Here is a 13,238-nt window from a genome sequence, read left to right as displayed (position 1 = left end):
TTTTTTTTTTTTCCTCATTAAAATAAATTGGCACAAGTAAAACATATGTAGACAAAAGTTTATTTACACCATACAACATTTTTGTTTTTAAATATTTTATACAGAGCTGCAGATGAGAGAGCTTGCTGGGATCCTTCAAGCAGATTCTGCAGTATTAAAGTTGTGAAATATATTATTTATATAAAAGTGAGTATTATCTTTATTGCATTTAAAGCAATGAAGAATGTAGCTTGACAAACATTCATTTTAATATGACAGGAAAAAATCCTCTTTGCCTCCCATGTTTTTATATTATAAAGTAAAAAGTGTAGTAATGGCCAAACGGACTGTTATAAACTTTTTAAAAACTGCATAAATATATACATTGTGCTCCCAGGTCCAGTTTTAGGAAATCAAAACTAGACCCGATGAAGCTGGGACGACATGGCATGTCATTTGCTTTGTGAGGTTTCATTAAGAGAGTTGTTGTTGTTTTTTTTTTTTTCAGCCAATTCCTCCACAGATAATTGGTAACACAGGATGGTAAATATTGTACACCAGGCTGCCCCACACTAAGTACACTAGTGAGAATACAAAAAGTAACACTGATGTTTTTATCCCTTTTTCTTTTACTTTTTTTTTTTTTCCTCTCTCCCCAGTCCTTATATTGTATTGGCACATTATGTCCCTGCCACGCTCGTAAGATCCAGATATGTTTGCCAAGGCTGTTAGAAAAGTCTGTTGCTTTAATCAGTGCAAAATACATCCCCTTCTCCTCCTTTCCAAGTTTGCATTTTTTTCCCCTCTCCATCTTCTTCACCCTTTACACTTCTGTCTGGAAGTCTCCTTCCTGGACATCTAAGGGTAGGTTGACACACTTCTCCCACTCTGCAGCCGTCATCTCCAGTGAGTCCTTGGGATCGGATTCTAGTACATTCATAGTGGCGTAGTTCTGGTACTCACAGGCTGGATTGTAGCTCTCCCATGGATTCTGTTTTGGCATTGCCTTGTCCTGTGAACACGGCCAATAGCAGGTGTTGTTAGTAGCATGACATCCTCAGCAGCTTAACTGCTACTTGTCTCTCAAAAATTTACTTTTTTTTTTTTTTTTTCCAGTGAGGTCAGTTCATTCAGAAGGGCATTGAATGAGTTCCTAGCATTGCTAATTGAAAGTAATGAATTAATGCTGGGAGAAGCATCGAATAAAAAAAAGATAATGGCAGTGTATTAAATGGGAACATGCGTACTATTAACATGGAGCAGATCTCTGCTTTCCTCGGCTCAGAAACTAGAGCACTGGATGTGTTGCGTGTGTGAGCCATTCATTCGCCTGAATGTGCTCTCACTGACAGTCCCAAAGACATTAGTTCAAATAAGGGAAAGAAGTGGCTCCCCATCAGGGAATATAAAATGGATACTAATGTTTGCTGCCAGCTCTGCAATAGATTCATTTGGGGGGGGGAAAGGAAAATAGGGGAAGTAAGTAGTTATCGTTTTCTACAAAAAAAAAAAAAAAAAAAAAAAAAAAAAAAAAAGGTATTTGCACTGTAACTAGGCAACAGTCCTGAAGCTGCAATGTACTGCAGAGGTGACTAAAACTGGGAGGGTGGTAATATGAAGTCAAAAGGCTACTATTTATAGTGATGTAAAGTAGTTTTAAAAAGACATTTCCCTGTTTTTGCTTTTCTGTCATGCCTCGATGTTTTCATATCATCAGGTTCATTTTGACATCAAAAATATTCCGAGTAAATGCAAAATGCAGTTTTGCAATAATGATTTCATTTCTTTTGTAGGATTTTTAAAATCCAGTCACAATGGATGGTTTTCAAGCATTAACGGCATGCTATTTTTTTTTTCTTTTGTTTTTTGAGTCAGTCAGAGGTGGACTTGTGAGAGAACCTCATGTTACTGTCTCACTTCATTTTGCTCGAGCCTAATGTCACAAACTAATGGTTTGGGATTTTCTGGTAGAGAGCAGAATTTATGGTTCCATCAGTTGTGAGAAGTAGCGTAGGCCCTGAAGTAGCACTGCAGTCAAAGACCATCACACTGCTGATACAATAACAGTCCTTTGCTCTTCTTGGCATCGCTGCTCTAGTTTTACAACAGAGTAAATTAGAGGACCATCTCCCCAAAGCATTCACGTTTATATTTTCTCTCCACAGAATATTGCTTCGACCTTGGAACTATCCTATGCACAGTATCTTTAACAAGTCTCTTTCTTTTTGTTGAATCGTGAATACTAACCTGAGGTGAAACAAGGACGGCCGGAAAGGCTTTAGATTTTGTTTTGTCACCTTTTGTGATCGACTGGAGAAGCTGCTGATGCACTCTCGTGGGAAGGTTCTTCATTGCTACGTGTCTTTCCCATTGATGGATAGCAACTTTCATTGTGGTTCACTGGCATCCCAAGAGCTTATAAATGGCTTCTACATGTCTCAGAGCAATCAAACCTTGTCACAGATAATACAACTGAGCACAAATGTCCCAAGAAAATGTGGTTAACCCCCCGTTGTTTTATTATTTAACAGGAGGAGTGATTTCTTTTTCAAACAGGGTCAGATTAGAGTGGATGACTTTCTTTGCTTTGGTCAATTAAATAATTTAAAAACAGATTTTTGTATTTACTCAGGTTATCTTCGGTATCAACTTTATTTAAAATGTTGAGGTGAGGCAAAGAGCAAAAACAGAAGTAATATATCTTCACAGCGCTGTATCTGATATGGCTTAAGTGTTCGGGAAAAAAAAAAAAAAAAGCTCGGCTCATCTCAAACAGATGGATTAAGTCTGATGTCCCCATTGTCTACACATCCAGTCAGGTGTGTAGACAGATGGTGAGCCTCTTGGTTTGCAGCAAGGTCATGAGGTATTGCATAATTATCCCGACTTCTTAATGGAGTCAAGTCCCACCTCCCACACAGTTGCAGAGAGAGACTCCCCTTATTAGGCTAATACTTATGTAATTGCTGATATCATAAATAATCTGCCATGCATTAATGAATAAAAAAAATGATGGGTTTGCTAAGTAGATAAATGTGCATGTAAAGAAAAGTGCATTTATGGGCCTTGCATTGGAATGGATGCACTCCACTATAGCAAAATTGCCAAAGATTGTGTTTTTTTTTTTTTTAATTTATCTTATTTTTCTTGAGACTCGCCTTGTTCTTCAAGGCTTCTCAGAGGCAGCCCCTCTGCTGATTGCAGGCACATTAGATGTAGAAAGGCACACTTTTGCTACATAACCACTCATTTGCACAATCACACGTAAATGTGTCCTGCACCAAGTATCTAAATAGATCATTTGGATGTTGAGTTCTTTATTTAGCTGACAGCCACCCCCCTGGGTTTCCTGTTACTCACCATGCTGCCCATATTTGGTATGTCTCGAAATCGGTCCAGGGTTTGAAATTTCTGATTCAGTTCCTGGAACAGCTCCATGTGTCTTTTCCTGGTGTGCATGACTTTCTGCAATGGCAAGGGTTTTTGCTTTGGTATTGACAGCCAATAATGGAAATGCATCTTCCTCTCCACCCCCTCCACCTTTGATCAATTTGTTAGTGTCATGGTAGTTTACTTAGAGGCCAGGTCTGAAACAAATTTACTTTCCTCTGCATACACAAGAATGACTGCCAAAATAAAGGAAACACAGAGATAACTTAGATAGGTTTATGGGACACCGAATGCTTAAACATAAATGTTTTGTGCTAAACCACCAGGGCTTTGTTGGTGTAAAGGAAATCTTTTTGATAAACCTTGGCACAAATCTTCCATTTGAAGTGTTTGTGTGCATCTAAGCTAAAAACGCAACCAGAGCCAAAGTAGCTGCCGGAAGCAACATGTTTCCCGTGTTTTGACAGAGATTACAAATTATATATGCAGTAAAGCTTTGACAATGCAAAAGGAAATACTAAAAATCTGCCAAAGGGGGTTTGATTATGTACTTGCAAACCAATATTTTTATTGCTGACCAGTGATAAAATCAGATGTGAAATGTGCAAATGACTTTAAAAGCATACAGTTTGAAAATCAACATATAGCTAATGGATGAAGGAGATGGAGGAGGGTAAAATGTTGATGAGAGCTACTGCCCTGTTTGTCAGTTGACAGCCTTGCTTTTACCTTAACTACACAGTGAGTCTATAAATCCTGATGAGTCAAGGCTATGCTACAGCAATAAGCTTAAGAGGGACAACAGACACTACTAAATCAAATGGCTAACACAGCTGCAAAACAGCCTTTTACACATAAATAGCTAAGCTTGACTTCAGGAAGATTTATCTTTTTTTTTTACGTACCTCAAAGTCTAGATCGGAATATCTCGACTTTCTTCTCTGTTAGGACAAAAATGAAAGGAGTCATCTTAGTAAGTCGTCAGAACACTTCAGCAATAAGATTAATATTTGGCAAGGTGGAATTTGGTGTTGCTTGTGTTTAATCCGCATGACAATATGTACCTCCAGGGAGCTCATTGATATCGTGGAGCCAGTGTCACTCCGAGATAGGCCCCCAGTTTCCTCCATTTCTGCAAGGAAGTTCTTAACAGCTGTGCGAGGTTCAAAGGGCAGGGTTTGCATCTGCTCTGGAGCACTAGGATACTGGTGCTCCAGGTTCACATTCATGTGGTCCATGCCCGACGGGTTGATATTGAAGTCAGGGCTTATCTTGTAATGCTTTAGCCTCTCGTGGGGCAGTGTATCCATGGCAGCGGTCATCTTGGGCTCCTCTTTAATAAGGGTGGGCAGGGTGGCCGACCCCGACACTACACCCGCCGAGGCGCGAGGCATCACTATGTAGTCCGTCTCCATCATTTGGCCGTGCGTCGGGCGGCCCTCCATGTCGTGGCCGCCCATGTCGTGGTCGCTCTGGCGCATGCCGTCGTCGGTGCACAGGTAGACTGTGCGGCGCATGTCGGCATTGCTGTCAGACATGCACTGGTCTTTCAGGTCGCCAATTCCTACTGGCATGTGCAAAGCTGAAGGCTGCTGGATTATCACTTTGGAGATGATGTTGCCTGGCAACGTGGAGTAGTTGAGGCCCTCAGGCGCTTTCTCATCCTCCTCATCGTTGAGGGAAATGCGGGAGAGCGTGCCTGTTATGGTGGCAGCACGACACGAGCCCATGTCCTTGTGGAGCGCTGGAGGGCAGGGCGATACAGATATTAGTTTGTTTGCCTAATCAAAGGAACTTTAATGTCTTAAACTTTGCAAAATGACAACAAAAGAACAATCAAAATTCAAAGCAATATTAGTGATCGTTAAGGGAGGTGGTAGTGTCGAGGGAAAACTGCGATCATAGAACGCGTAAGTATGAAAATGCTCTGTGTGTGATATTACGCTAAATACAAAAAGATACAACAACACTTTGAAATCTCAAGAGAATGTTGCTGTAAATAAGAAAGTAGTTTCATTCTCTCCTTGAAATCCCCTCAGGTTTGCTAATGCTAAGTTGGTGATTGGTGATGACCTGATAAAGCACCACATCCAGTGATTTGCAAAAATATTGATTCTTTTTCATATTGTGTCACATTGCAACCCAGAACTCTAATGTATCATGTGATATCACATGACAAAATAACACAAAATACTGCATACTTGTAAAGTGGAAGAAATATACTTTTTCGCTTGCTGCTCTTTTACAAAGTTCACGTTGTGACCAAAAACTTTGGGACCATAACGCTCTCTCGCAGCTCCTCCCGAGTTGCCATGAGCCTCTTTGCTGCTTCTCAGAAATGCTCTCCCTGCCTTAAACCTTAAGACTTTCACACTTTGACTTTTGGGAGGAGTTGGCTACACTGGATTTTATTCAGGCTTACAAGAGTAAAAGTGGCTCAATATGTACAGATGCCACATTCTCAGACTTATCTGTAAGAAAAGACACTTTTGTTCTTTCTCATCTACTTCACAGTCATGTGCTGCGTTAAATCCAGATTTAAATGCATCGAAGATCGTCATGGTGAAATTAAAAGTTCAAATGGGTGCAGTACCTGTAAAAAGTTTTCACCTCTGTGGATGTTTTAACTTTTTTTTTATTTTTTTATGATGTTTACAAACCAATCACGACAATCAAAATGTGCCTTTTTTGACAAAAAAAAGATAATTACAAAATAATAACAATTACATAAAATATTTTACAGAAAACATGTGACTGCATAACTAGTCATGCCCTTTAAACTGAATGACCTAATTGAACAAAGCCAGACAGTTGGAGCCCTGAGTGCAATGACTGTGTCTTAAGTGATTGTAATATAAAGACACTTGTTTCTGGACGGTCACTCCACTGTGTAATCAGTGTTCCTGGCTGCCATTCCAGCGTGAAGACAAATTAAAACACCAAGCAAATTAGACATGAGGTTATTGAAAAGTCAGGGGACTGGATAAAAAAAAAGGCTAAAACACCCAAGGGTTTGAATATTTTTTCATTCAGCACTCTATGAATAACTTTTGCAGGACGTTTCACCTGTGAAAATACCTGTTTTCTTTCACTGTCATAAACATAAAAACTGCAGACTGACAGAATTATCTGAGCAACGTACCTCTGGACAGTTTTCATTTGGTCTCAAATTTGGTCATGATTTATAAATGACACCTGTCAGCTCAGCCTCCTGCTACCAGGTACAGCACATCCACTTTAGCGCGCAAGACAGCACCATGTAAGTCAAGCATGCCAGACAGCCGCTTTAGCCTCAGTATCTCGCTGAGCTCTGAATAATGGTCAGCATAGTAATTCCTTTAAGCTCCATTTAGGATGTGCTCTTCACTGGTTTAGAAGAGGCTGGAGATAGATGATGCTTCAGTCTAGTGCCTGTTGCTACTCCCATTTAAATTGGGGGAAGCTTATATGCTTTTTCTGTTGATAGTTCTAATTTTTTTTAAACGTTTCTAGTGATCAATCCTATCCCTTTTCCATGACAACATTAATGTGTAAACAAGAGAAACATAACAACGGATAGCAGATATACGAAAACGCTGAGCGTTCCAGTAGTTTTGTTTCTGATGTTTTCTTCTCACAATAAAGTTTGGTGTTTTCAGAACTGTGGAAGGTTCCTGTGGGGCTGTGTTGGTTGTTACATAACCTGGGCTGTTTTCTTACTGTTTACACCTTTTTCAACCAGAGCTAGGGGAATCTTGTTAGTAAGACACCATATGTTCTGTACCTGATCGGCAGGCGATGTCCACATCTTTCTCAAAGTCTGTCTGTAGAAAGAGAACAGTTGGCGGTAAGTTTCACCTCATATATTATACATTTTATTCTGAACAGTGTTTTCCACGTTTATGTGCGCAGTCGGGTAACATGATTTTAAATGCTTTAAGTTAGCTATTTTTGTTTTTAGTGCAGCCGAATCAAGTACAACTGAAAAGAATTTTGAAAAACGTGACCTGAAACTGGAGTTAAGTGGGAAAAAAAAAAAAAAGAATCATGTTAAGAAATGTATTTTCTTTAAACATTCCTGGGGGTTTCATCTGTCCTACAGGACATATCAAACTAAAACATTTTTAATACATATGTTCCTGAAGTTGGTAGGAGTGACATTACTTGTTTTTTCTTCTTCCTTTTAGGTATAAATCTGGCATGACACAGGTGCCCATTTCTCTTATTTATTCTTCAAAATGAGAGAAACAAGAGAACATGCTATTCGAGGTTTAGGATGTCTTCATGAATAAGGAAAAGACTTCGAGAAAATAGTTATTCACCAAACTTGTTGAAATATATAGTCAACATGTTTTTAACACCAGATCTGAGATGATTCCAATGCCCACAAGAAACAACAGAGGGAGCCATTTTAGCCTCTGTTTAAAGGGTTTTAACTATATCAAAAAAGACACAAAAAGGCAGCCCTTCTCTTCTTTTCAACAGTTTGATATAAACTATATAACAAAACAAAACAAAAAAAACATTTATGGAAAAATGTACACACAATATCAGCTGCCTCTCCTGCAATGACTCAACAGATACATAGCTTAACAGTTTGATGCATTCAATAAAAGGAACTCCAAACAGGGTGGACTAATATTTTACTTCTTCACAGCAGCAGATCAACAGCTGGTAGCCTTGCTGTTTTTTTATTTTTTCTCTTTTTCAAGCAAACAACAAACCGTCAAACAAAACCAGAGTGGCATAGTTAAGCAGTACTCAAATCTAAACTGCTCAGCTAAGCACACAGGATTTCACTTTTTATTGTTTCAATAGTCAAAATTAACCCTCTAGTGTGTTCCACCGCCTGCCGTGCGAGGTATGGTCAAAACTCTCAAATTTAATGTGACAAAGATACAAACATTTCATTGTTGCTGCAGCAATAGAATTATGGTCCTAAAATACGTCTTTAACCAGGATCTGCCAATAAACGTGACGGGTGCTACATGCTGTGCAAGAAAATAAAGCAGCAACTCAATCGTAGCGAGCTATAAAAATCAATATAAAACATTTATTATTATTATTTCCAAGTAGCCGAAACAACATTAGTTCTTCCTTTCTGCTTCAAGGAAGGAAAATAAATGCAGCTGAAGCAGTTGCAAAGCTCACTGCTAACAGACTGTATGTCAGCAGCCTTGACACCATTCTGCTAATGTGTGAAAACTGTACCACTCAAATGGCTATGAGAATCTTAATGGCAGATCATTGCTTTGAGCTGCCAATGACGGGACTGTGCAGCATCAAGATACTGTTGTCCTCTTCCAAAGGTCAGGGAGGGTAGCAGTCGCCTGCTTTCCCATGAGAGGAAAACAGAGGGATGCAAGGGAAAGTGACTTTAATTAAGCAGAAAGAAACAATTAGACCTGAGGACTTTGAAAGGGAAACAAAACTAATGCCTTTCATTGTGATCAGAAGTTTTACCTTGCATGTTGTGGCACATTTGTGGTATTTCTTTATTTTTTTTTTTTTTTTTTTAAATCTAAGGAAAATAATGTTACATGTCTAGTTGATAAAAACTAAAAATATGAACAAAAATAAGACAATAGAAATACAAAAAGCAAATAATATGTTTATTCAAGGTTGGTAAAGAACAAAAAGAGTGGTGAAAGTGTTTTATAGGTAACAAAAGAACATTGGGTCAAATATCAGTCTCTCTAATGACTGCAGATAACAGGGTGACTGTGCCTACCATTATCTGAGCATGCCCATTAGGGAAGGTTCCTGTTGCATCACCACTGATTGGATCTTGACAGTTCCTGAGCCGGCATCTGAAAGCGTCTTGCACCTAAACACGAGAGGAATTTCAGTGTGAATAAATTTACTTAACCAAAACATTGACAGGTTTGATTGTTCCAGCAGGACGTTTGCTTTAAATCCCCTGTCAGTAGTAAAGGAATAAACAAGGCGGATTGATTCTACCTCTCTCCGTAGGATGCAGTGCACCATCACAATGACGAACCCCTGCAAGGAGTCAAAGACGGCAAAGAGGATCTGGAAGAGAATGGAACGCTTGTCCGTCATGGCGAGCACGGCGGACATCCAGGTCAGAGCCAGCAGGGGTAGGACGACACAGGAGCTCCACAGCGACGCCCTGGAAGAAGAGAGGAAGGATTTTTTTTGTGCGGGAGATAAACGAGATAAGGTCCGGAGATCTGAGTTAAATCTCCATGACGACCTCTTTCCTCCAGAATGATGGTGGGGCTTTGCTCTGCATACTGATGTTTACGTAAGCTGGTTTCAAAAGCTCCCCCACACTGTAGTTGTGAGGTACTGTGGGTGCATCTGGAAACTGAATTTAGCACACCCTGCAGTGGACACCCTGTACATAAAGAAACTCCCCGCAGCATCGTTTTATTGATTCACAGACACTGACAGGCACTTACATTGCATTGCTTGCTGTTGTTGCTGATAAAGCAGTTGTTGATACAACACCGCATTTGGCACACTTGAGAGTTAATCCTGTATGCGGCTCACTCATCTGTCTGTGGGACACAAGAGACATTGGGACAACATCATGACAAACAACTCTGACATCCACCTGACTTCTCTTTTCCTCCGTCATCCTGTAACAACAGTATGGCCGGTGAGTGCGTGGGTGTTAAAGTCATTTTCATCTTGGACTCATTCTGCCAGAGAAATACAAAGCCGTGTCACTCCCAAGAGGGAACTAGCCTCTTTATGCCTCTAATTTATTTTTTTTTCCAACATAAAATAAAAAAGTAGGTGCAGATCTCCATATGTGCATGAAAATAATCAACGCATGCAATATTTTTACAATAATATTCAAATGATTAGAATTTATTCCAGTAAATCAACTCAGTGATACACATTATATGGATACACAGTCTGATGTATTCAACTCTTTCTTTCTGGTATTTTGCTCTAATTTTGTGCTTACAGCAAATGAAAACATGATATTTAAGATTAGAGTACTATATCAGACCAATAAACACACGTTTACAAATTTTTTTTAATGCCTTGTTAAAGGTTATTTTTCAAAAGTCACTTTTATTCCGGCAAACAAGCTTCACTGGAATAGATATTCTAATCTATTGAATATGACCGTAATTAGAAAAAAAAATGTTAATATTCAAAAATGAAGAAGAAAAACTGGTACTAACAAGGATGTGCTGTCATACCCTGCACGATGCTTCAGCTTCTTGTCCAGGATTCCATCTCTGGACACTAACTTATTGAATACCAAGATACCGATCACCATGTTGACCTGTTAGAACAGAGGGAAGCAGAACATGCAGACTCAGACGACTGATGTCATTATTCTGCAAAGAGCTTTGACCTCTAGCTTCTGTTGTTTGCTCTTCTCTATGACATTTCAGGCAATGGATGAGACATGGCTTGCACACTCATCCCATCCCAGTACCCCGAAGAAAAAAATCTGCCTGTCAGATTGGCCACTTCAGTTTATTTTCGGGGAATTTTATGGGTTCGAGCAATATAAAGACGAAGATAGGGAACAGACACATGAGTGGGTTATATAAAGCAATATCCTGAGCTCTAAATAAATCATGGAGAAATGTGAACTGCTTGATTAAAAAAAAATAGACTATTCCTTGATTACAAACCCAGAAAGAGATAGCTATTCACCTAAAGTGACAGGTTAGGCAGATACATCAATGCAAAGCTGAAGCATGGAGGTGGCAGCATCTTGGTATGGGGTTTATTTAGCTCAACAAGGTGAAGTAGACAGGAGAATGGCTTAGGATAAATGCAACAGATTTAAGATGAATTGGGGGCAAAGATTCACCTTTCAGCAACAGAGCTGCCCCAAATATAGTAAGAGTTGCAACTAACTATTTAGATCAACGCGTATTTGGCAGTGAGAGTAGCCAAGTCAAAGTTCAGACCAAAATCCATTTGAGAGTATTTAACAGTATTTGAGTAGTCATGTTTCCAGACATTCTCCATTTCATTTGACTGCACTTTAGAAGAACAGCAAAAATGTACTAACCTTGACCCAAAATAACTACAGAGGTAATAGAAATACACCCATGTCGTTCTTCAGTTTGCATCTTCAAAAAACAATTGTGTTCTACTTTGTGTTGATGTAGCCCATAAAAAAAAGCATTCAAATGTAAAAGAAGCACTAATAAAAGATATTGAAATGTTCTCCCAACAGCACTATGGTGTTTGGTTGCTGTAAGGAGCAGTGGAGGTAAAGCATCAGTACAACTGCAACTCGATAACTCCGTGGCATGATATTCTCACTGCAGATGGTCAGACGGGAGCTTGTGTTCCTCTGAAGTCCATCACAAAAGAAAACTACAGCCAAGGAAGGCTTAAAAAGTGTTAATTTTGTTTTTCTTCACTCGAATCAAATTCTACCACAGTATGGAAACCCGACAGTGTTTCCATACACTGGTTACGTTACGCATTACGTTTCTGCCGACTGAGTAATTTAGCAGTCTGGATAATGATGAGTCTGTGGGTCATTTTGTAATTACAACTATGTAAATATAGGGCAATTAAATTAGCCTCCTATGTGAGACGCTGGACAAATCTAAATCATAAATACTTAATAACCCCATTGCTGCATGGGAGACTATTATATGGTGAATAAAAAGGAATTATTTGAACACAGGGCCTGATTGAATGCTCATTACTTTGACTTGGAAACCACATCGCAGTTAAACAGCAATCATATTGAATCATGGCTAAAACAAATGAACATTGTCGTTGGTTAAAATGCTGTTTCATTGCTAATAAAATAACTGATGAAGTGACAAATGCATTCACATTTTTATGTAGATTGTATTATATAAACAAGCAAAGTGGGATAAAGCAGACATCGGTAACCAAGACGTACCAAAACAACAGCTGCTGCGGGTCCAACAAAGGCATACAGGAGCCCACCCTCCAAGGAGAGCCAACAGCTGCGGGGGAAACCAGGAAAAAAACAATTAACTCCCACTACAGCATTAACTTCCACGTTAATGGTGCACTCCAGCACACCATTGTTATTTTGCTCAATTGTCAGCGGAGAGGTGCCATATGTTGTTACTCCACACCCAAAGTTTCACAGAGCAATAAAATGCTAAGGAGATTTTAAGCAGTGTTTATGCATTTGGTTTCCAGCAGAGAGGCAGCTCACATGAAATTGGGGTCTTGCTGTGCTATTTTGAAATTTGATTGGGTTCATGGGACTTTGTTTATGGCTCTATTTAGGATAAGTAAGCCACTGCAGAAGGATTTGATCATTATTCTTAAGTGTTGCCATGAACCCAACGTGTCTGTGTGCGGAATATTAAAAGAGAGGAGTGGGGAAAAAAAAGAAGAAAGAAAGCAAAAACTTACTATAAGGGTGTTCCGTAGCCCTTTGTTTTAGTGAATCCCATTGAAATGGCGACAACTAAAGCTGGCAATCCTTTAAAAAAAACAAAACAGAACATTAAATAGTTACTTGAGCAGTTTCACTCACAAGAACATAAATGTACTTCGGTGCACCCAAAAAAGAAGCAAGCCGATGTACCTTCCAGTCGTTAAACAAACTGCAGCTAAAGTGATTTCATTAGAGACCACAGCATGAGGCTATGCAGACATCTGAGAGTATATGATCAGCTATATTCATTTCACCGTTTTACTCATTGTATTGTAAAAATCCCATTAAGAGGTGACGGAAAAAAGACTGCATGGCGCTTTAACAAAATGGCAGTAGTGCATCACACACAGGAAGCCATATAGCTAGATTTCATCTCTGTATTGTGAGAAATTTCACCACTCTTCAACCTCCCACCCCTTTCCCTAGCAATAGGAATAGAGATTTTTTTTTTTTTTTTTTTTTTTTTTTTTTTTTTTTTTTGGGTCCCCCTTTTGGGAAACGGGAAATTTTT

At 39.2% G+C, this 13,238-nt stretch overlaps 1 protein-coding gene across 1 annotated transcript in view; it reads right to left on the bottom strand.

Moving 5' to 3' along the window:
• Nucleotides 1-471: 471 nt before the first annotated feature.
• adgrb3 (adhesion G protein-coupled receptor B3) overlaps nucleotides 472-13,238 on the bottom strand; it is a 146,342-nt gene continuing 133,575 nt past the window's right edge. Inside the window, exons 20-30 of the mRNA XM_015053940.1 lie at nucleotides 12,703-12,772; nucleotides 12,215-12,281; nucleotides 10,530-10,615; nucleotides 9,774-9,872; nucleotides 9,310-9,481; nucleotides 9,080-9,175; nucleotides 7,133-7,172; nucleotides 4,434-5,113; nucleotides 4,275-4,310; nucleotides 3,340-3,444; nucleotides 472-991 (exon numbers count right to left, since the gene is read on the bottom strand). Coding sequence (XP_014909426.1) covers nucleotides 803-991; nucleotides 3,340-3,444; nucleotides 4,275-4,310; nucleotides 4,434-5,113; nucleotides 7,133-7,172; nucleotides 9,080-9,175; nucleotides 9,310-9,481; nucleotides 9,774-9,872; nucleotides 10,530-10,615; nucleotides 12,215-12,281; nucleotides 12,703-12,772 — 1,640 coding nt within the window. The 3' untranslated portion in view covers nucleotides 472-802. The remainder of the gene's footprint in view (nucleotides 992-3,339; nucleotides 3,445-4,274; nucleotides 4,311-4,433; nucleotides 5,114-7,132; nucleotides 7,173-9,079; nucleotides 9,176-9,309; nucleotides 9,482-9,773; nucleotides 9,873-10,529; nucleotides 10,616-12,214; nucleotides 12,282-12,702; nucleotides 12,773-13,238) is intronic.

This window comes from Poecilia latipinna, unplaced genomic scaffold (genome assembly GCF_001443285.1).
Source record: "Poecilia latipinna isolate Pla-1442-1.1 unplaced genomic scaffold, P_latipinna-1.0 Scaffold1215, whole genome shotgun sequence".
In the NCBI taxonomy this organism is placed as follows: Eukaryota; Metazoa; Chordata; class Actinopteri; order Cyprinodontiformes; family Poeciliidae; genus Poecilia; species Poecilia latipinna.
Note: the sequence above shows the minus strand (reverse complement) of the source record. Positions and strands in the feature narration are given on the sequence as shown.